The sequence below is a fragment of the Catharus ustulatus genome, chromosome 3 (assembly GCF_009819885.2).
Source record: "Catharus ustulatus isolate bCatUst1 chromosome 3, bCatUst1.pri.v2, whole genome shotgun sequence".
Classification (NCBI taxonomy): domain Eukaryota; kingdom Metazoa; phylum Chordata; class Aves; order Passeriformes; family Turdidae; genus Catharus; species Catharus ustulatus.
Window position 1 is genome coordinate 953416 of NC_046223.1, and position 21084 is coordinate 974499.

The 21084-nt window shown below is 47.4% G+C and overlaps 1 protein-coding gene across 3 annotated transcripts in view; it reads left to right on the top strand.

Moving 5' to 3' along the window:
• The window catches only part of SPTBN1 (spectrin beta, non-erythrocytic 1), a 111117-nt gene that overhangs the window by 30797 nt on the left and 59236 nt on the right, over positions 1–21084 (top strand). For all 3 annotated transcript variants that reach the window (XM_033056310.2, XM_033056309.2, XM_033056308.2), the window contains exon 2: positions 1521–1720. In XM_033056310.2, the coding sequence (XP_032912201.1) occupies positions 1573–1720 (148 nt within the window). In that variant the 5' untranslated portion in view covers positions 1521–1572. The remainder of the gene's footprint in view (positions 1–1520; positions 1721–21084) is intronic.

Consider the following 21084-nt stretch of genomic DNA (forward strand, 5'->3'; position numbering starts at 1 on the left):
TCCCCGGAGCCAGCTCTCCTCGCCTTCCCTCGCTCTGCTGGCAGCTTCCCACACGGCTCCAGCGATCCCTTCCCACTTTTTGTCAAGGTTGAACCCTCGCGCCCGGCCCTCGCTAACAGCTCCTTATGTAACAGCCGCCCCGGCGCGGCTCCGCTCCTGCGCCACACACCCACATCTGTCCGCGGGGAAACGCGGACCGGGGACAACCAGCCGGCTCTGACATCCCGGGCCCGGACGGGGAATTACGGGCGGTGAGCCACGGCAGCCTGTCGCGGGCCGGGCGGATTTATGTCGCGACATGCGGGTGGAGAGAGGGGCCGGCCGGCAGGTGGCGCCATCGCGGCGGGCGGGGAGGGCCGTGAGGGCCGTGAGGGGAGGGTTCGGCTCCTCCGTGAGGGGCGGGCTCGGCCCCCGGAGGGCCGTGAGGGGCGGGCTCGGCCCCTCCGTGAGGGGCGGCCCTGGCCCAGGGGAGGGCCGTGAGGGGCGGGCTCGGCTCCTCCCTGAGGGGCGGCCCCGGCCCCTCCGTGAGGGTGGGCTCAGCGGCCCCGGCCCCGCCCTGCGCTCCGGGCGGCTGTGTGGCTGCTAGTTTGTTAATCTTGATTTTATTTCAAAATAAGAAAGTGAGATAAAATAGAGAAAAGACGAGCGAGGCGGCGGGCGGGGCGCCGTGAGGGGAGGGCGCGCCCCGCCCAGGTATAAGGGCGGCCCGCTGGCTCCCCCTCGCCCATGTATTTAACTGCATTTCTGATAATTATTGCGTTCTGCAAAGGTGAAGTTTGTGTTTCTGGGGAGCACACTTCCTCAGGATCTCTCTGAGCTCTGACTGGTGTCGGGGATGCTCAGCGCTGTTCTCAATGCTCTCACAGCTGTGGATAACCTCCCTCCTTCTCCTCCTGAAGTGTCTGCCTCTCTTATACCTGATAAATACATGGAAATAAGAAAACAGAATGAATATGCAAACAGCACCCTGAAAGAAGAGAATCTCACCCCAAGGGTCGCGTTGGTGGGTGCCATGTTGTTCCTGTGGAGAGTTCAAAGTAATGCATCATTTAGTTGGTTTTATCTGGGTTAGTTCATAAATAAATTGCCAGGACCAGTCACAAAGTCAGTATTTGCATGTGGAGACAGAAATATTTCTTCAGATACATGTTAAAAGACTTCTGCTTGTCAAATGCTTATGTGGCTTTTTGAGGATCTGTATTTTAGCCCCCATCAGTGTTTGCACCATTTTGTAAAGGTATTGAGGTCATCTTTGTGCTTGAGGTTTTTCTTAGCCAAATTATCCACAGCTCCGTATGCTTTAGCCAGCACTCACAGATCTCTAAAGCTCTGGTAAAACACTTATTTTTTGAGAATGTTTGCTCTCTGAAGGAGTGGCTGGTATCTCACCTGTCCTTGAGCTTGTCTTCAAGTAAAAGTCACTGATGTTTGAAACCAAAACTCCTGAGCTTGACCTTTACGACTTTCTTCCAATACACGTGCACCATCGAAACAATTGTTTTTCTGTTTTTCTCTGACAGAGGGTTTTAGGAAGAGTCTGATGGTGAGGAGAGGCTAAGGAGAAGGCTCAGGATGACGACGACGGTAGCGACAGATTACGACAACATTGAAATCCAACAGCAGTACAGCGACGTCAACAACCGCTGGGATGTCGACGACTGGGACAACGAGAACAGCTCTGCTCGGCTCTTTGAGCGCTCCCGCATCAAGGCCCTGGCTGGTAAGCACTACCTCAGATTGGGGAAATCAATAAAATGTGGGTGACAAGGCTCTCCTTCAAAATACCTCCATCTGGAAGCGTGCAAAGCATCTCCCTGCTCCTGGGAAGGAGGAATGTGGTAGGTGGAGGTAGTTGTCATGTGGTACTTGAGTGATGGGACTGTGCATTCTTTCTGAAATACTTACTGTCTTCTGCTGAATTCCACTGTCATCAGCAGAGAAATGAAACTGGGTTGGATCTTTTCTCATCTGAACTGAGATTGTTGCGTATTAAAGGCTCTGCATAACCATAGCTGTTGATAGAGCAAAGAGATTATGTCATGTCCCCTCAGCTCTGAAGTCACTGCCCTGCAAAGCAGTTTTTACGCATTCTGTAAATGATTTCCTGACTTTTATGGTAACATGCCCACATTTCTGACCTCTGAACAAAATGCCTTGGCAGAGTGGGACAGGCACAGAAAACAGCTCAAAACTATGCCGAGCATTCTGCTGGTGAAATCTGAGCTCCAGGGATGGCTTTAAACCCAACACTTCACAAGGTGTTGAGACAGGTTTATTAAATCAGCTGCCCTGAGACAAAGGTATCACCTGCTTCCATTTGTGATTCCAATGGAGTGCAGCGTGCCCTTTCCGCTCCCGCTCCGGCCCTGGGGGTGCATTGGATGCCGAGCACCTCTGCGTGTCAGGCACAGGCCGGGATCAGGTGTGGAGTAGTTCATGCAGGTGGGCAGAGAGCAGATCACATAACTCATCCTGGGGATAGTAATGCCAGTGACTCAATGGCGCTGCTCACTGGGAGGGGACGTGTGTTAGACTGTGCTGCCTTTAATTGCAGCAGTTCCCATCAGTGTGCACTTGGAGTGAGAGGGAAAGTGCCTTATCCTGGGCAGGGCTGTGCTGAGTGGGGTCCGAAACAACTTGCTGTACCTGTGGTGATAGGCAAAATGAATCTCAGCTTGGGTTGCTTTATTTTATTTACGCTTGTTTGAGGAAGAAACTGTGTTTTACTCCTGACACATTAGTGGTTGTGGGTTGTATCCTGTTCCTTGGGTGGGGAATGCTTTTAGTACAAAGCTCATGAGCTGTGCTTGGGTCCCAGATCTCACCTTACTGAAGCTGCTTGTTCCACTTACTTTTGTAGCAAGCAGAGCTCCCCACCTGAGTAATGAATAATAAACATGAAACTCTTATTTCAAGGAGAAGTAATGTAAGGAAAGTACTTGAATTATTTAGCTAGCCTAAAACACACACCAATGTCAAAGCAAATAATTTTACTGAAGATTCAATTCAGATATTTAAACATTTTCCCACAGTATGGTGTATTTATTTTTCTTCTGAATAAGCATTACTCATAGTTATTTTAATTTGATACATTTCCATACCTGTAATTCTCTATGGTTGGTGCTGAGAATGCTGTGTGCTGCCAAAACTTGGCTTAGCATCCTGCATTGCTGCAGCACTGCCTGAAAGCTTAATCATGGTGCAGGGCTGAGAGGCAGTGAGGAGAGGTTTGTATTTCAGATCCAAGGTTATGGTTAAAGGCTGAGCTGTTCTACTCCTGGCACTGTTCAGCATATGTCTGCTGGCTCCTTGCATCTCCCCAGAAAGGCACTGGCAGGTTTTTAACAGCTGCAGCCTGGAGCTGGGCTGGCAATGATCCCTGTCATTGTCCTCTTTCAGTGGAGACAGCTCTTTCTGGAAAGGTGTTCTCTGATTCAGCTGCGCATCACAGGACCGGGCACAATGAGCACCGGGTGAAAGCCTAGCGCACACACAGTCAGCTGGGGATGTCAGGGGGCCCTTCTGGGCTCTGCAGCCCCTGCCTTTGGCTGGCTGCTCCAGCCATCACTTTCCTCTGGGTGAACTTCACTGCTCTCTGCAGCAGGAAGTAGCTGTGTGCCGCCTTTGGGGTCTGGATTTACTGAAGCAACACTCTAGCTTGACTTGGTGAGAGCTGGGCACGAGCGCCTTTGTGGGCACGAGCACCTTCCCACATCCCTAAGACTCGGCATCCTCTGACAATGACATTCCTCTCTCCAGAGGTCACGGATGGGCTGTATCTCAAGACTGCTTGTGGCTGTCCCCTTGCAGTATGTCAGGGACAAGACATAACAAAAGACTAGTCAATGCAGTCTATGAAAAGCTCATAGCCTCATTATCCCCTTGTCCTAATAAGAAAGGTTTCAAACAAACACACCAGGCACTGGTTCCTTAAATTCTATCACCAAGTATGCAAGCTGCTGTATTCTAAAGCAGAGCAGCCGTGGGCATGTTACACTGCCTGACTAATGGCTCTGTACTCTCTGTGGGTGCAGGCATCTTCTTTCCATGACTCTTCCACAAGCTGTGAGGTGCCTCCTTGGCAGAGCTTCCATCTCGTGTTCATTCCACTTCACTGTAATTGAACTGGAACTTACTTCCTTTAAGGTAAAGTAAGGTAAAGAGTGAGGGAATAAGAAGTGAGGTTTGTAGCCAGAGTCTGATACTCCACTGCAGGAGGAATGCTGATGGCCCCACATTCCATCAGGATGTTGAAATATTTAAACAGCAAAGGCAGGAGGCGGTGGTCAGAATAATCGGTGATCAGAACAATGTCCTAAAGGAAAGCTCAGGTAAAGCAGGTGTGATACAATAATAGCAGAGTACCTCTGTTGTTAGCACAGCAGCTGATAATCAATGTCATTGAAGTGGTCTCTGTGCCATGAAAACCACAATGCAAAGGGTTGTTTTGGTTTAAAACCGAGAAATCATCTGGGAACTCAACTTTCAATCAGAATCCAGATTTGGAGGGATATGCAACCAGATTGGTTGCCATTCATGTTGAGCTAACTCACTCTGCAACTGATATGAGAAGAAGGTAACTGATCCCTTCTTCGCCAGGTAAGGTATCCCACTGTAGGAAATCATCTTTCACCTGTCCTTGTTCTCCCTGGTTCTTTGGAAGGTCTTGCTGGAAGACCAGGTAATTCTACCTGCTCTGTAGGAGCCAAAAAGATATCATGTTTGTGCAAGATCCTTCATTCACAAATCCTCAAGGGGTTGGATTTCAGTCTGTCCAGGACCATTAGCTAACAGGATTTGTTGTGCAGCTCCTTGGTACATGAAGGCTCTTGCAAAAACCTTAAGGAACAGTTCAGTTGTTCAGCAGAGTTTTTCACACTCAGCCTTTGGGCTGTGAGGTTCAGGTGTGCCAGGTGCTGTTTTCAGGTAGCGTGAGAGTTGTCACCTCCAAAACTTTCCATTTCTTCAGTTAGCTAATTCAATATTAAACTTGGCTACAGTTACTTTTCTGCTCATTTGTATTTTGCCCTTTTATCCTCTGGTTCATCCAAGTGACCAGAAGGTCTGTGACTCTGCTCTCTGGCCCATGAACTTAAAACCAGCTTCAAGGTTTATGAGATGAGGAGTTTCCTGGTGTGAGCAGGAATGCCTTCCTTTTCCAGCTTCACCCAAGTGGCCATGAATGGGTTGGGGCACTCAGGGAAAAAGCATTGAAATTGTTCCTGAAGTTATGCTATTGAAAAGTATTTCTTTTTATGGTAGTGGAATAGCCATTTCACAAGGTTCATAAAAAATTACAGCAAACTTCCAGCGGGAAAATTCTGGATACCTCATGTGGGGCTAATTAGCCCCCTGTGGCCCTGATATTTGAGGCATTTCCCCCACAGCTCCAGTACAAAAAGTCAGCAGAACAACCCCACAAGGAAGTGAAAAGGACGATTCTGCTTCTAATACTCTTCAGTTATCACACCTGCCTGGCCCTGCTGTCGAGCATCTCTCTCACAGCAAAATTTCTGTTTCACTCTGAGCACACAGGATGAAGTTTCAGGTCTCAAACCAATAAAAAAGGGCAAAGTACAATGATGTAGAGCTTAAGAGAATAAGCCTTGGATTTGTTCTTGGCTTTGAAAGAGCATACTGAGAATAATCTCTTAGCAGGCTGTTTCCTGAGTATCCTGCACCTGAGCTATCCAGGACTTAAAAATCAGTCACTAATTTAAATAGCAGCAAGTGGTAAGGAAGGGAGAGCTCAGCATTATAGTGATGCTCATAAATCAACTTGAAAGGGCATGTGAAGGATTCACTTGAGACTGAAGAGAAATAAAAGCCTCAGAGCAGTGAAATCTGCTCTGCACCGGCGTGGCAGAGCTGGTTATCAGCCTGTGGGTTTGTTTAGAGCTACAGACCTAATGCAGGCGTACCCAGATGAGCATGACAGGGCTTATTTTGAAAAATCCTGTTTTGTTCAGATAAAAGTGGATGGAATTATTTCAGCAAAAGCTTTTCCAAATGTTGACCTCACCCTATGCTTTCCTTCTGGATTTTACTTCTGGAACAATTTCTCGTGTTGTTTCTAACCTTCCCAGGATCCGCAGGGGCGGGTGTCAGGAGCAGCAGTGTCATTTGGTGTGTTGTGTGTCATGCAGGCATGAAGGGAAGGAGCAGGGCAGCAGAGAGGCTGCTGTAACTGCCTGCCACATGTCACCTGTGGTGCTGGCTGGCACTCCTGATGCACACTGTGCTCTTATCAGAGAGCAAGGGGAAGCTCAGCCCATCTGTCACTGTGCCTTGGCTTTTAAAGTTGCCGTTGAGAACCGTTTCTAAAGCAGGCAGCAAAAAGCAGACAATAAATAAGGCTTTGTTCTTAGTGGGTTTATTCTTAAAGATTATCAGCAGACTGACCCAAAAAGAAGAGCCGGTATGTCTGTGAAACATAACTTGCAAAAAGAGGCAAGCAATGTATTCAATGATCAAAAATGTAACGTAGGTGCACATGTCTTTTGTATCTTGCTGCTGTAACAACGTGATTTTTAGTTTCATTTGGGCATGGTTTGGGGGTTTGCCCTCTCTCTCTTCAGAATCAAGGAAGTCGTGTTGCAAACTACATGGAGGTGTAGGTCAGGTTCTTGGTAGTCTGGTTAGATCCCTGGTTCTGTGTATGCTCTAGAGGAGAGAGCCAAGCTACTGAAAAGAAATCCTGCTGAATGTACCTTAGGAATTGTCTGGAACTGTGAGTGCTTGTCTGCTCCATGGACAGGATTTATGAGTACTTAGTAACCGAGTGGTGCAGGACACTGGTTGCATCCTGGTGAATGCTGTAATCTGGCACGCATTGTTCAGGCAGGATGAGCTGGGGCTGGAAAAATAGGCTTTTTGTTTCTGTGGGACAGAGCAGGATAGGAGCAGTTCTGGCAGCCCTGCTCTGGAAAGTCTGAACGCTGCCGTCATTTTGCACCTCCCCTGAACTCCTTTCAGGACTGAGCACTGTCGAGTTGGACACGTATACAGGAGAGCCCAGCATCTTGCCAGCATGAGCCTGTGCTGATTGATTCCCTGGATCTTGGAATTCCTGTGCATTAAGCTCCTGGGCTCAAATACAGGTCCATATCTTCTTCTCCTAGTTCCTTGAGGAGAGCTCTAGCCATACACCAGTCCTCCTGCTCAGAGGGCTCTGTGCTTGAACAGCAGTGCAGTAATTTAACAAAATAAGGTACAAGAGAATTCTGTGCTCTAGTTAAGACTAAATATAACAAGCCATCTGTACCCAGGGGAAGTCAATGGAAAGCTGATGTATGTGTGCTGGCTCTGTGTGCATAGGTGTATTTGCCTTTGGGATATTAGCAGTGAAATGTGCATGGGGATTATCCTGCAGCAGGTCAATCTGAGTGCTCATAACTGGGCATTCTGATAGCATGGCACTGCACCGACTTCCAGAGTGATCTTCCTTAGGTGGGAGCTGTGCCTTCATTCCCAGAGCAGCACAGCACACTGCTCTCCTCCTGCCTACTCCACTTTTCCTCATCCTTTCATCCCATGGCATCAGTGAAGAGCAAGAGCACCAGGGGACATGCTTTTGGCTGCCCCAAAGCACTGAGCTGAGTGGGAGGCAGCGTTCAGCAGCAGCAGGGCAGGAGCTGTGAAGGGAGGGTAAAGAGCTCTGGCTGCAGCAGCTGCTCTGGGAAAGGAAGAATGCTCCCAGAGAGACACCCTCCATGGAGTCAGTGAGAGCTGAGCCAGGCACTGCCTTAAGCCTGGGATAATATGCTGAAGTTGACAATTTAGAGGAGACCTTCCAGCCAGATTGTCACCTGGTATAAACTGGATTCTCCCCTGGCTTCTCTGAGGCCATGCTGTCTTTCACCAGCTGGGAGCCTGACCAGAGGTGGCCCCTCATGGGAAACCTGGAGACTGAAAAGACTGCAGATGTTCTTTGCTGTTGGAGTCAATGTTTTAGGGATATTTAGTCCAGAGCAACCATGAGACCCTTCACTGAGATAATGAGATTGTTTTTAGATGAATTTGCTGAATAATCTTAATGGAATGGATTTCTTCTTTATAGAAACTACGTGCCAATATTGGCAATATATGTATTTTTTTAAATTATGACTTCTCTCAGGGGTGAGCTTAGCTGTGGATGAATTTCAAAACCTAGTCATGAGTCTGTAATTCCAAAGAAGTCTTTCCACAAAAAATGCGTATGCAGAAGAGAATGTTCTCGTCTCATGTCTTTAGCATCTAACTAGCAATGTTTCTGTATTTATGTTATTTATTCAGCCAAATCTGCAATGTGCCTTGCATTTTTTCCTTCTATTTGTTGCTGGGATACTGCCTGAAAGCACTCCCTGAAGTATAAATAATGTCTAACAGAGCACACTGCAAAGGGAAATTCGGTGCAGGATTCAAACATGTTTACTAATTTCTGTTAACCTTGGAGCTTTTCTAATGGGAAAGATTAGGGATGAAATCATTCCCTCGGATCAGAGCTTTGATTCTTATCTTGAGGTAATATCCTGGAGAGATATAAACCCAGATTGCCTGGAGACGAATTTCCTTGATGGGGAAGAGGCAAAAAGAGCAGGAATAGGGATGAGAACCAGCCACATAGAGAGGGTGATGAAAATCCACTTCTAAGTTCCACTTCTTTAGTTTCCAGCGTTCTCCCTAACAAGTTTTGAGCTCTTCTAGTGAGCAAGGAAATCACTGCTATTCTTTTTGCCAACCATTTTATATGTGTATGTTGTACAAGGTTTTTTTCAAGATTCTCTTCCTTTATTAAGCCTTGAAGGCAGAGGGGTGTCAAGTGACAGTGTTTGTACATCCATTTGTATAATGTATTATTTTTTCAATTCTTCATATAAAAATGAAGTTGGTTGCTCTGCAATAACAACTTCATGAGTTGGACACAGTTAATATTTGTGAATGGATCACAAAGCATTTTTGTGGAGAGAGGCAGTTTCCACATGGGGACATACTCTGGCTTGTGGAGATTTGTAAAGGTTGGTGTATTCTGCTGCTTGCTTTCATCCATTTCCATTTTGCTCAAGAGTAGCAGGACATTGAATTGTCATGCCTGAGTGATTATGGTGTAGCAACAGTGCATCTTCTCTGTTCCTGGTGAGACTGGAAAGAAAATGGTGCAAAAGAGAGAAAAAGGAGGGTGGGCGTTTCTGTCTCTCCCATGCATATAAACATAGATGCAATTCAGGTGGGAGACAGGAGGGAGAGGCAAAGGCAATAACCCCAGCTTCTGAAAAAGCAAATCAAAACCCACAGAAAATGAAGAAGTGTTTCCATGACAAAATTCCACAGCCAGCAGGTGTGTTAAGTGTGTACCTGTGCAGTGTGCTTGATTTGAACAGGCATTGCAAGGGCTGTCCATCCATGCCAGGGAGCAAGCCAAGTGCATTTCATGGGCAACAAATAAAACCTGGGAGTGTAGTTACAGCCTTTCAGGGCTGACTTCCCTGTGTTGGTGAGTTCATGGAGTATGGGAAGCAGTACAGGTTGGAATGCAAACCAACAGAAACCATCACTTCTTCTGAAATGTTCCACAAGTGCCTCCTGTAGCTCTTCCCTGCAACATTGACTCCTGCAGTTAGCAAGGACATGCTGTCACAAAAGTCATGTCAGCTTCCCTGTTAATCTGGGACTTGTGTAAACTGAAACCCAAAACCAGGTGGAACTGACCCAGTTTCAGTAATAAATTGATATTCTGCCCTGGTTTGTGAGAAAATCCCCAAAGGTTTTGGTCTCAGATGTCACAACCTAGAGACTGACCTGGAGCCCAAAGCTGGTTTGTACCTGGGACTCGGAGCAGAGCTGCTGCATGGCAAAAGGAAAACATGTGAACCGACCCTTCTGTAATAAAAATCCTTGTCTCCTGCCTTTTAAAGGGCCCCTTTTCCTTGCCTTTGGGTTGCACTGGCTCTGCACAGCACACGTGAGTCACAGGGAATGTATCTGGAAGGGACTGCGTGCACCCCCAAATCCCCTTTGAACAGAAACGTTGAGATACTTTGTGCAATGGAAATGTTACTGCTGGGGAGAGCTCTGGGTTTGCTTGTATTCGTTTCACCCCTTGTGAGAGAGTTACCAAGTGTTGCAGGACGCGGCAGGTTACCAACTGGAGGGCTCTGTTCCCTCCGATACCTGCAGCAGAGATAATGAGCTTGGCAGCTCATTTCTGCTTGGTGTGTGGGCTGCTGCTCCCTGCTTCCAGCATCTTAGATAAAAACTGGAGGGAAACCAGCTAACTCTTCAGGATTCATGTTGTGCAAATTGTCAATTAGGGTAAAAATAACTATTTCCTATTATGTTCTAGAACAATCCCCAGCAAAACCTATCTCTCCCTGTCCAATAGACAAGGAAAGGTTTTGTTTTTACTGTGAGGATGGAGGCAAGAGTGATAATGAGTTTTCAGTTCCTAATTGTAGCACTTAGGGGATGTGTAGAAACTTTACCCACCTTCAGGAGAGGAGCAAAATGTTACGTGATCTCTCTGGCATTTTAGTTTAATAAATCATCCTTTTTATCTTGTAATTTTTTTTTTTCTAGTTAGCCACCAACTAGAGAATTTACAAGAGTAAAGAGAAAAGTCAAAGGTGATGATTAACCAGGCTCATAATTATTGTAAGCTCTGGCTCAAAAACATGGATAATTAGGAATTTGGAAGGTAATTTTGCTGGATCTAACATTAGTCTCTTCCTTAGAAACTCTAGGGTTTTTTTCCCTTTGTGTCAGAACCTGTTTGCTCCAGCAGCGTTTTTCAGAACCATGTAAAGACAGAGCCCAGGAGAGACCCTTTTGTGTTCTGGGATAAGCAGCTGTTTCTAAATGTCACTTGTACATTCATAATATTGCTGAGATCAACCTGTCGCTCTCCTTGAGGCTTTGCAAAGCTCTGATCATGTCAGCTAGGACACTCTGCATTATGGCTAAGTGGAAAATCACTTGTGTTTTGTTTACTCTGAACGAGTACACAAGCCATCATCACCTGGCAGGTGCTCTGAGACAGGGGCAATTCAAACCGTGCCAGCAAACTTCTTTGACACTTATGGGCAAAAAAAATGAGAACAAAATTTAGAGGGTGAAAAAAACCCCCAGCACACCCCTCCCTCCTCAATATGCTAAGTTTAATGTATGATCTGGCTCTTCTTTTCCTCCAGTGCTGAGATCAGTAATGAATTACACCACGGACAATTTCCAGCTGCGCTGATGTGATAAGTTGCACTTGGCCCAGTGCTCCAAAGCTATCTATGACTTTAAAGCATTCAATCCCCTCCATAACATATTGTCTAATTAGTGTTGTCAAGGGCTTAGTCAATTAAAGATAAACAGGGAAAATGAGTAGAACTGGGTGTCACAAAGGGCTTTGTGCACGCAGAGCCTTGTGATCGATCCGGTGCATCGGCACACGGCAGCAGGAAAGGGCTCAGGTTCTCTCATTTGCACTCAACAGCAGAGCAATGGATTAGGCTCCGTGTGACTCACACAAACCGGGAGCTGGCAGCACGCCCGCTTGGAAGCTGCCCTGCTACATACGGTGTAGCATTTCACAAACACAGACGTGTCCCCATTTTGCTTTGCTCTTTCCACTGAATTCCCACCGACTTGTTCAGCAGAGCCTTCAAGATGTACGGCAGCACCCAGCAAAGAGCAGGAGGGCCCTGGCAGCTGTGCCTGGCACCAGCCCCAGGAGCTGAACCATCAGCAGCAAAGTCTGTCACAGCTGCTGCTAGGGGCACATGGGTCAGCCCAAATGCCAACCTGGATGGCAGCTCAGATGAGGTCAGATATTCACAGCAAGTGCTGCTGACAACACCTCAGGGTCCGGTGTCTCTGTCTGTCAAACCTTGCACAAAATCAGCTCAGTTCAAGCACAGGTTCTTCCCTTTTCCTTTAACTTTCCCCCCTGCTGCCGTGTAGCCTGCATTGCTCCATACCTGCTGTACTTCCTTCTCTTTAAGGCAGTGTTCAGTGCTGCTGGCCAGGCCAGAACTGGGAGGGACAGAGAGGGGACAAAAAAAAAGTCAAACCTCAAATTTTGTTCAGTCTCTCCTGAAGCTTGCCAGCTTCAGCTGTCCCACAGGGACATGTTATGTTAATGTTTCATGATGGGGTGGGTAAGGCCAGTCTGTTTTATATGGGCCTAAGCCAAATAATTATTTTTAGTTTTGAATATTTCCCTTTTGTAATAGTTTACTTTTTAATATTTTTAATAATGACCACGTGCATTAGCGCGTTGCCTGCCAAAGGTTTTGGGAAAGCTTTCAGCTGGGGAAAAGTTCCTGCCTTGTGGCCTTCATGGTGTTAAAAATGCTCCAGTTTTCCCGTCAGTCACTTGGACTTTAGTTTTACCTTCTGAGCTCACATAGCAACACCTGTTTGCTCAAGGTGGGACAGAATGAGTTGATATGCCTGCAGGTAGGGCCTGGCTGCCTGCCTGCTCTTGAGGGGAAGGGTTTGCATTTAATTATAGCGTAGGTCAGGCATGGCAGGCAGAAGCTGCTGTTGGTAGGAAGCTGCAGGAGAAATATCTGTGATGGAAATAAGCCTGTACTTGTGTGCTGGGCAAAACGTGCTCCTCCAGCTTGGCAGAGTTCACCTCACTGTGCTAACGGCTGGGAATTGGGGAGCCTTTGGTGTTTTGTGCTGCCCTTGTTCCTTGGAAACCCCTGGAAATGCCAGGGCTGGTGTGTGGGTGCCTGTGTGCTGGAGGGACAGCTGGCTGCACAGAGATGATCAGGGGAGGGTTTAGCAGGAGCCTGCCACACCAGCCCATTGTTGTCTGGAGAGCAGCATCCTGCCTGCTGGGGCTGCAGCTGCAGGTGCTTCCTCAGCTCCCCCTGACGCCTTCCAGACACGTTTTTAGGGCATGAGCCTGGTCCCCTACACAGCCACCTTCCTCCCTGGTACTGTCAAACCTGTCTGGGGCAGCTGAGGATCCTTTGTGACCGAGTGGGGGTAGTGCTGAAGGGGTTGAAGGCCAGCTTTCACAAGTGTTTTAGCTCTACTGGGGCTGTGCTGTGGTACCAGGAGCCTTGTGTAAATACAGCTCTACTGAAACAAAGGGATGCACTGAAACACCCCAGAAAAAGCCCTTCTGTATCAGTATAACTCCAGACTAGAGCTGTGGTGGTGCTTTAAGTAAAACAGTATAGTTAAAAGCCATCAATATTTTAAATGCATTTATGACCTCAGGAGCAGTGTGCCAGACATTTTCAACAGTCCATGTGTTTCTGGAAAGCCCAGCTTCAGCTGAGAAGTGTTGGCTCCCATCAGTTCTCCCTAAATTGGCAGTGCTCGTGGTTGGACTTTGTGCACATTTGTTCCCTGGTGTGCTGGTGAGGGCTGGTTGAATTTCCACCTTGCACCAAGCAGGACCTTGGGCTGCAGTGAGTCAGGGGAGTGGGCTGAGCTTCTCCCACAGAAATTGTCCTCACAGAAATTACTATATCATTTAAACCTTGTGAAATGACGGTATCGAAACAAAGGCAACATTTTGAAATGTTTCGTGAAGGGATGGAGTGGGAGGAGGAGAGAACATGGATTCCAGTGGAAAGGAATTTGGAAATGCAAGAGAAGAAGAAAAAAGAAAACATTTGTGTGAACATTATCAGCAGTTTTTAAAATGAACAGGCAAATGTTATGTACTGAGACTATGAATGTGGAATTGACCTTTTAATTTCACTTAGAACTAAGTGAGGGCCGGGAGCTCATGTCCCTGAGGGAAAACTGACATCCTGTATCTAATACCATCTGCAGGAACTGACTTCCAGGGCCAAGCCCAGCTGCTGCTGCTGTGCACGTTTGTATTTCGGCAGGGTATTGAGGTGCCAGTCAGAGCTCGGCATCCTTATTTACGCTAGAGCCCTCCCCCGAGCGCACAGCCCATTAATCTTGCAGTAATACCCAGCACACTGATAACTGGGCAAGGAGCCACATGCACAGGGCATGTCAAAATCCTCAGTATCGTCGAGTAACATAAACCGAAGTGACAGGAATTGGCTGTTTAAAGAACCTTTCGACAAAGCTTTCGTTTGTTCCCGGTGTGCTGGAGCGTACATCTCCCCGCGTCCCCTCCTCGGCCGGTGCTAAATACTGAATGAGCGCTTCTGTGTGCGTGCGGCGCTCCTGCAAGCCGACAGCCCCGCAGATAAATAAAGAAAAGTGCCCTCCTTTTCAAGTGATAGTAATCTGAGACTTTTCCGTTACATGAGGCTCCTAACAAAAGGTTGTAATTCCAGCAGCTCGGCTCGGGAAGGTACCACCGTGCGCGGCGGCGGTGCGGGCGGCGCGGGGCCGGGACCCCGCGGGCAGCCGCTCCCGGGGCGCGGCGGAAGGACTCGCTGGGGCGTTGCATGAGCCGGGCCGCTCTTCCCCTGCTCCGCCGCCCCTTCGCCCTTGGTACAGCCTTCCTTTCCTCCACCGTGCCGTATGGTAATCGAGTGACATCAGCCCGCGCCCGGGCGGCTGCTGTTTATATTACAAACCAGCAGAAAGGTCTGAGGTGTGCGCGGCTCCTGGGAGCGCCGGCCAGGGCGGCAGCGCGTGGCTCCATGCTGCCTTCACTTCGGGCTGAATCGCACGCTTGCTTCTATTCCGCTTGGTTTTGGAGCGTTTGAACCAGATTCAAGCACTTGAGAGTTGCCTGTTGTGGAACTGGGGGAAAAAAAACAACCCAGAAAACCACCCTGCTGGTGCTTTAAGTTTGAATCCATTACAGAGAGCTTACCGCCAAGCCACACTGCTGGATTTTGAACCGAAGCTGTTATTTACTTAGGGCTCAGGGGGGAGCGTTTTCGCTAGGGACAGACGCCAAACGACTGGAGGAAGCTGGGATTTACCTGGATGTGTGGTAAAGAAACCTGTGGTTCCTTTATGCTACAGTTCATCGTATCCCTGCGCTACCTGTAAATGGAATTACAAAAATCAACCAGCATGCCCGGGCCGTTGTCCCCAGGATACGCAGCTCAGGTGCCGTATAACTATAACCAGTTAGAAGGACGATTCAAGCAGTTACAAGGTAAGCCTGTGCGGGGGTTTTGGAGGTGTTGCCGTGCTGTGATCCTTGTAAACACGTTAGCCCGGCCTTATTCTCGTTGCACCAAGGTGTTAATGGGAGAGGACAAGAGTGGTGCTGTGGGAAAAAGCTTTGGGTTCTTTTAAGGGATACTGTGTGGCTTTTCTCACTCCCGAGCCTTACACAGCGCTGAGGTGTGTGTTCAGCCTCTGAGCCACTCAGCCTTGCAATGAGGACCAAGCCTGTCTCCTAGAACAATAAGAGGGAGAGTGAGGAAGCAGTCTTGTGGTTATTTTATCCTTAAATAAAACGCAGTTAGAACTGGCCATCAGTCCTAACTCCTCGCTGTGTTTGGGAGCAGTTTGCAGTGCAAGGGCCCTTTCCAGCCCCTGTGCACCTCCTGCAAAGGCGGGCGGCTTCACTTCTTCAAATGAAGAGCAGTTGCATAATTCCCTAACGAATCAGTTTGCTCACACCACAGATATCTGAGAAAGCACTCATGTGCTTTAACATTCCCAGTTTTCCTTGCTTTTAGACAGGGAGGATGGCCTTTAATGTTTTCCCATTGAATTCCCTGTCTGTGTGAGAACTGAGGTTTCTTTGGGGTGCCCGTGTGCTCTCTGCAGGGAGGGCAGGCCTCGGCCCGGGCTGCAAACCACCCGTGCAGGGGGAGCATGGTGCCCAGCAGCTCTGAGCCTCAGGCAGGAGCAAACAAGCTGTGCTGTTTCTCTGTGGCAGACACGTCCCAACAATGAATGAACTCCGGCGTTGCAGTTGGGAAATAAAAAAGAATTCTTCACTGAAACCAAACCTCCTCCTCCTCTAGATCCATGTGACTCGGGAGATAGTCCCAGAGCAGCCCGAGTGCAGCAAAGTGCTGCCCTTCTGTGCATGTTTCTTAATTTATTCTGGTCTGTGCTGCAAGTGTGGTCTGTGGTTCTGTCAGAGAGGGGGCAAGAGCTTGGTTAGTGCAAAGAATGTTCCTATTTGTTGGCTTAAGGAGGGAGGGAAAAAAAACCTTTCATTCATAGCACTTGGTTTATCTTGTAAACTGGCTCACAGCAATGGCTGCACACTGCATGTAATGAGGCAAAATGACAGCATCCTAAACACTGGGAACATGGAAATTCCTGGGACAAGGCATGGAAAATCCAGGCTCCAAACTTGCACACCAGGGAATACATTACAGGCTTTATCTTGGACATCTGTCAGATCTTAGGCTGTGGTACTTGTGTGGAAAGAACTAAGTTTGTGGCATGAAGAAAAACCTGGCTCATGCCTCTTTCTTTGCTGATTTAGTTAGCAGTCTAAAGAAGGCAGATTTTATCATTTTCAGGGTCACTGCTTCAGGAATCCATTATCTGTGTGTTTACATCACACTGAGAGAGGAAAGCAGACTGCATTGTTGAAAGCACAGAAAGTGAGTTTTCCCTTCTGTGGAATGCACTGAGTTGACTTAAAAAAAAAAAAAGGTTAAAAAAAGATGCAGTGCTCTCCCTCAAGTACAGCAATTTCCTCCAGCAGAAGAGATAAAGTGCAGTAAATTCTGTGCAGCTTTGCAGCACACCATCCTGAGGGTTTTTAGTCCCATCACAGGCTTGAAAATGAGTGCTGCCAGTGATCTTGTTCAGGGTTGAGCTTAGGTGTAGGCAGTGTTGTAAATTATGCACCAGATACTCCATGAAATGCTAAATAACCATACAAAATATTGTGTGTGATGGAAAGGGAGTGGCTTAGCTCTGCTGACACAGAAGAGGTCTTTCCTCGGATTAGTGGCTCTTTGCTTGAAGAATGTCTACAAAACCATTGTTTTGGGGTTGTAAGATTTCCAGGGGATCCTTGCTGGAAGGCTCTGGTGTGAACAGGGAGTGTTCTGTGGTGCTGGGCAAGGCTCAGCCCAGCAAGGATGAGCTGAATATATTTAATTTTTTGAAATTAGAGATTTATCACGGGTTTTACCTCTTTCACAACAGAGGTTCACAAACAAATAAGAGCAGATGTATTTCAAATAATCAAATGCTCCTTGATAATTTTTTCACCCCTCCTGCTTCTGAATTTACCCCTCTTTTCTTCACAGCTCCTGCAGTTACCATGTGAATCCCCAGCTTTGCACTAGATTATAGTAAGGCACTGTTTAGATCTAGTGAATGGTAAATCTACCTCAAAAAAAGCACTTGGGAGTGTATTGTGTTGTCTGAAATAACACAGAGCAAGTGCTCAGGCCCTGTATAAAGAGAAGTCTGAATCAGCAATGAGTAGAAGACAATTCTCTCTGATCTCTTCTTTCCTAAGATAGACAATACACGAGGTTTGACACTGCCAGCTTCACATGAGGAGAGGAGCCAGCCTAATTCTGCCCCAAAATGCCGTGGACAAAGCAAATTCACATCATTCATACGTGATTCCCTAGGCACTCCTGTGTTCCACCTCTTTTAAATGCCTTGAAGTGATGATTGTAAGGAAACTCTCGTTCAACTTGATGATGGTTGTGGGGTGATTAAAGCAGATTTTCCAGCCCGGTCCCGCTTAGGCTGTGGGACTGCACTGGAGGGACCAGACCGGCTCCTTCTGCACCTGCAAGTGTCACCTGGCAGGGGATCCCAGCTCCCATCTGCCTCGATGGCCCAAAGAGAAGCAGGATGTGGCAGAAGCCATTGCTAGGGGTGAATCAGTGCTGTCTTTGTGTCAAAAGAAACCCTGAAGTCCAGTGCACGGGTTCACCATACCCAGTCCTTGTGCCCATGAGAATGCTGGCACAGCTGTGGGGAGAAAAATGCTGCGGCAAGTTGTGTTTCCTTGATGAAGCTTCAGTAAGTTCCTACTGTGCTGAGTTCACCCGGTCCTGGAATGATAAGTGAGCGATGCTATCAGCGGTTGCTATCACCTTAAACCTAGGTGTGGAGTTTTGGTTCTCATGGCCACTTGTGCAGTGGAGAGGGATCAGGTTGCACGGCTGCATTTGCTCGCTGCAAGTAAAGACAGAACCCCAAAACTTGTTTGTGGGAAACACGATGCCATGAAGCTTGTGCAGGTTCTGTCGGTGGAGAAAATTTGTCCTGCTACATTGGGGAATTAAATGCAAGTCAAACCAGATATGTTGTTGATGCTAATGTGGCAGGATGCTGTGGATTGGCCGGGCACGGCTGTAGGAGCTGGCAGGAAGAGGTTAATGCAAGTCAGGAATTTGGAAGGAGATCCCTGCAGCTGTATCAGCTTCCAGCGGGAAGGGTGCGCAGGGAAGCAGCTATCCGTCACTGCTCCAGGGGCTCTTTCCCAGCTTAGCAGGACAGTGGTATTCATTAACATCTCTGGCATTCGGAGCTCGGTGACACTGTCTCCTGCCCTGTCATTGCAAAGTTGGGTCTCAGATCCGGGGCTGTGCCCGAGGTGTGAGATTTCCAGCGGTAATTACAAATGTGGAATCGCGGGGGGTGGGGGTGAGCTAGATCGGCACTCCCGATAAGTCCCAGGGGAAAGGCAGCTTTCAAAGGAGCTCTGCCGTGTGTCCTGTGTGGGATTTCAGGTTCGGGCCGTTCTGTAACGCTGCCTTTCAGGCTGGACACTGGGCATTTTAGTGGGAGCCTGGTGTGTTTTGGTGCTCAAGCTGCATTAGAGGTAGAGCCTTTAGCTTGGGCCGTGTTAGAAACTGTATATTTGAGAAGCTGGACACTGGATAAGCTGTAGGAAAGGTGAGCTGCCTTTCCCATCAGAGCTGTTTAGGATCAGTTCTAAGTCGTGTTTCAAGGCTAACTGTGGCTGCACAGCACTACCTGCACCTGTAAAGGCAATGCAAATGTATTTTGGGTGTTTGGGCAAAGCCTCTGTCTCTGATAAAAGAGCCTTTCAGCAGGGGAGCTCCTTGGCTTGGAATCCTTTGATCTGCAATGACCCAAGGAGGTTTGGCACATAAAGAGACACACTTGCATTTTTAAGTGGTCACTGGTAATCAGCTTGATCATGTACGAATATATGTATAGGTTGGACAGCAGGAAGATTTTCTTGGGTTTCCGTTCTCAAGCAGGGCTTTCCCACAGCTTTTGCTGCAAGAAATTCTTCCCCCAGCTCCCTGTGTGTGCTCGAGGTTAAGCAGGGAGCTCCTGCCGCCGACAGAGCAGCCTGCAGAGTTGCAGTGCTGTCCTGCACTAGGCACAGACTCCCTGTGTGACACCGGGATCCTCGGAGTTCCTGCCATGGGTGCCCTTGGAGCAGGCAGCTTCAGCAGCCGCCTTCCTGCTTGGGAGATTTACCTTGGGAGGCTTTGAGTCTGCTGGGAGCAGTGACCTGCATAGCTGCAGGCGCTGATTACTGACCTGGGACACCCTACTTTGTCTACCAAATGGGTCACTGGCATTTCTTGTCATGGTAATTTCTGTTACAGCTGAAATGCAGGGAGGCTGAATTCCATCCTGGATGAGATGTGTCTGGGTTACACGGGGTTTTGGCTTACCCCCCATGTTCTCAGATCCACCAAAGGTGTGGGGATATGAATGCTTTCATCATGTGGGCCTGTAAGGCTCCCTGGCCCTGATAGTAGCTTTAAAATGCTGTTAAGCAGTGAAATTTTTTGTGGTGATGATGATAAGAATTCAGCAGCCTGGGCAGGTTGAGGAGTTTGGAGATCTTTCTGTTCGTGTGGCAAATTCTGCTGGATTTTCTGGTGTCTGCACCGCTCCAAAGCCTGAATGTGTCACAGCATCCTTCAGTCTGCTTTGGGTGAGCACCTGAGCACAAGCTGCAGCTTGGAAACCCTCTCAGATGTGCAAGGAGTCTTAAAGGGATCCCAAACTGACTTAAATTGCGTTTCTGTGATAGCTGGGCCCTTATTCCTTCCAGTGCAAAGATCCCTGCAAATACATCCAAGCCCTGACTCAGTTATTGGGCATAAATTTACCTTTTCTGGTCATGGATTTTGGTGCTTGTGGAGATAGAGAAGGCAGGTTAAAGGAGCTAAGGGTAAGGTATTTCTGCTCATGTGGTCAGTGTTGATACAGGTCAAAATAAACATTTAAATTGGATTTGGCTTTTCACTGAAATAACTGTGAACATTTACAACTGTGAGTTGTTGGCTCAGGTTTTTTGTAGTCTGTTCAGTTTTCATTTAGAGTATGTTTGTAACATTTGGTTTTTTAACTGTGTGTGTAAGGAACTTAGTTTAAAAACAATCAGAAATCTCTATGTGCTCTAGCCTAATTTTGTTTTTAAAAGGGCAATTCTGGAACACTTTTTATGGCTCTGAAATGAAGTAAACAAAGCTTGTCAGCAGATATTTTCACATGGGATGTGTTTTGAATACCCTGCAGGAGATATGTAGCCAGAGTAAAATGATTTGTGTGGTGCTCAACTGGTGTAAATCTCCACAGCTCAGGGATCTGGGAATGCAGCACAGGAATCAGCCCTTGGGTGTTTGTGCATTCCATGGCTCCAAGAAGCTCCGTGTCACAGACCATCCCAGTGTTTCATGGGCATGTTGTAATCACCTGGGAGTACAGGCTCCTACTCCAAATATTTTTCCTATTCAAATGGATTGTGGGTTTTGCCATTAAGTTGTGTGGAAAGTGGGGCAATAAAACAAGCCTACGGACAGAGATGAAAGTGGTGATAAAACAACAGAACAATGGTTGCCTTCCATTCCTGAGCTCTTTCAAATCTGTTTTTGTGCTTTCCTCTTTTTCCTTAGTTTCTTTCATCTCTCTGCTTTCTGTTGTGACTGTTAAATGATGAGTGCTACCTAAGCTTAGTAGAAATGGTGAAGAAAATGGAATTATGTGATTCACAAAATCCCCATTTTCTCTTCCCTCTACCAAACTCCTCTTCTGTGAGATCCCAGCACAGGGTGTGGAGTTTGGTAACTCTTCTGCTCAGGGCCTGAATTTCATGAGTATTTTATTACTGACAGCTCTGAAAGTCTTTTTGTTCCTGTTTAAGTTGAATTGAGAAGTATAAAGTATCAGCTATTAAGTAGCAGGGTATGACAATGACATCTTTTCCGTGTGTGGAAATGAATTATCTTCATTGAATAGATGAGTTTGGGAAAACTCTTACACCAAATATTGGAAATGGGT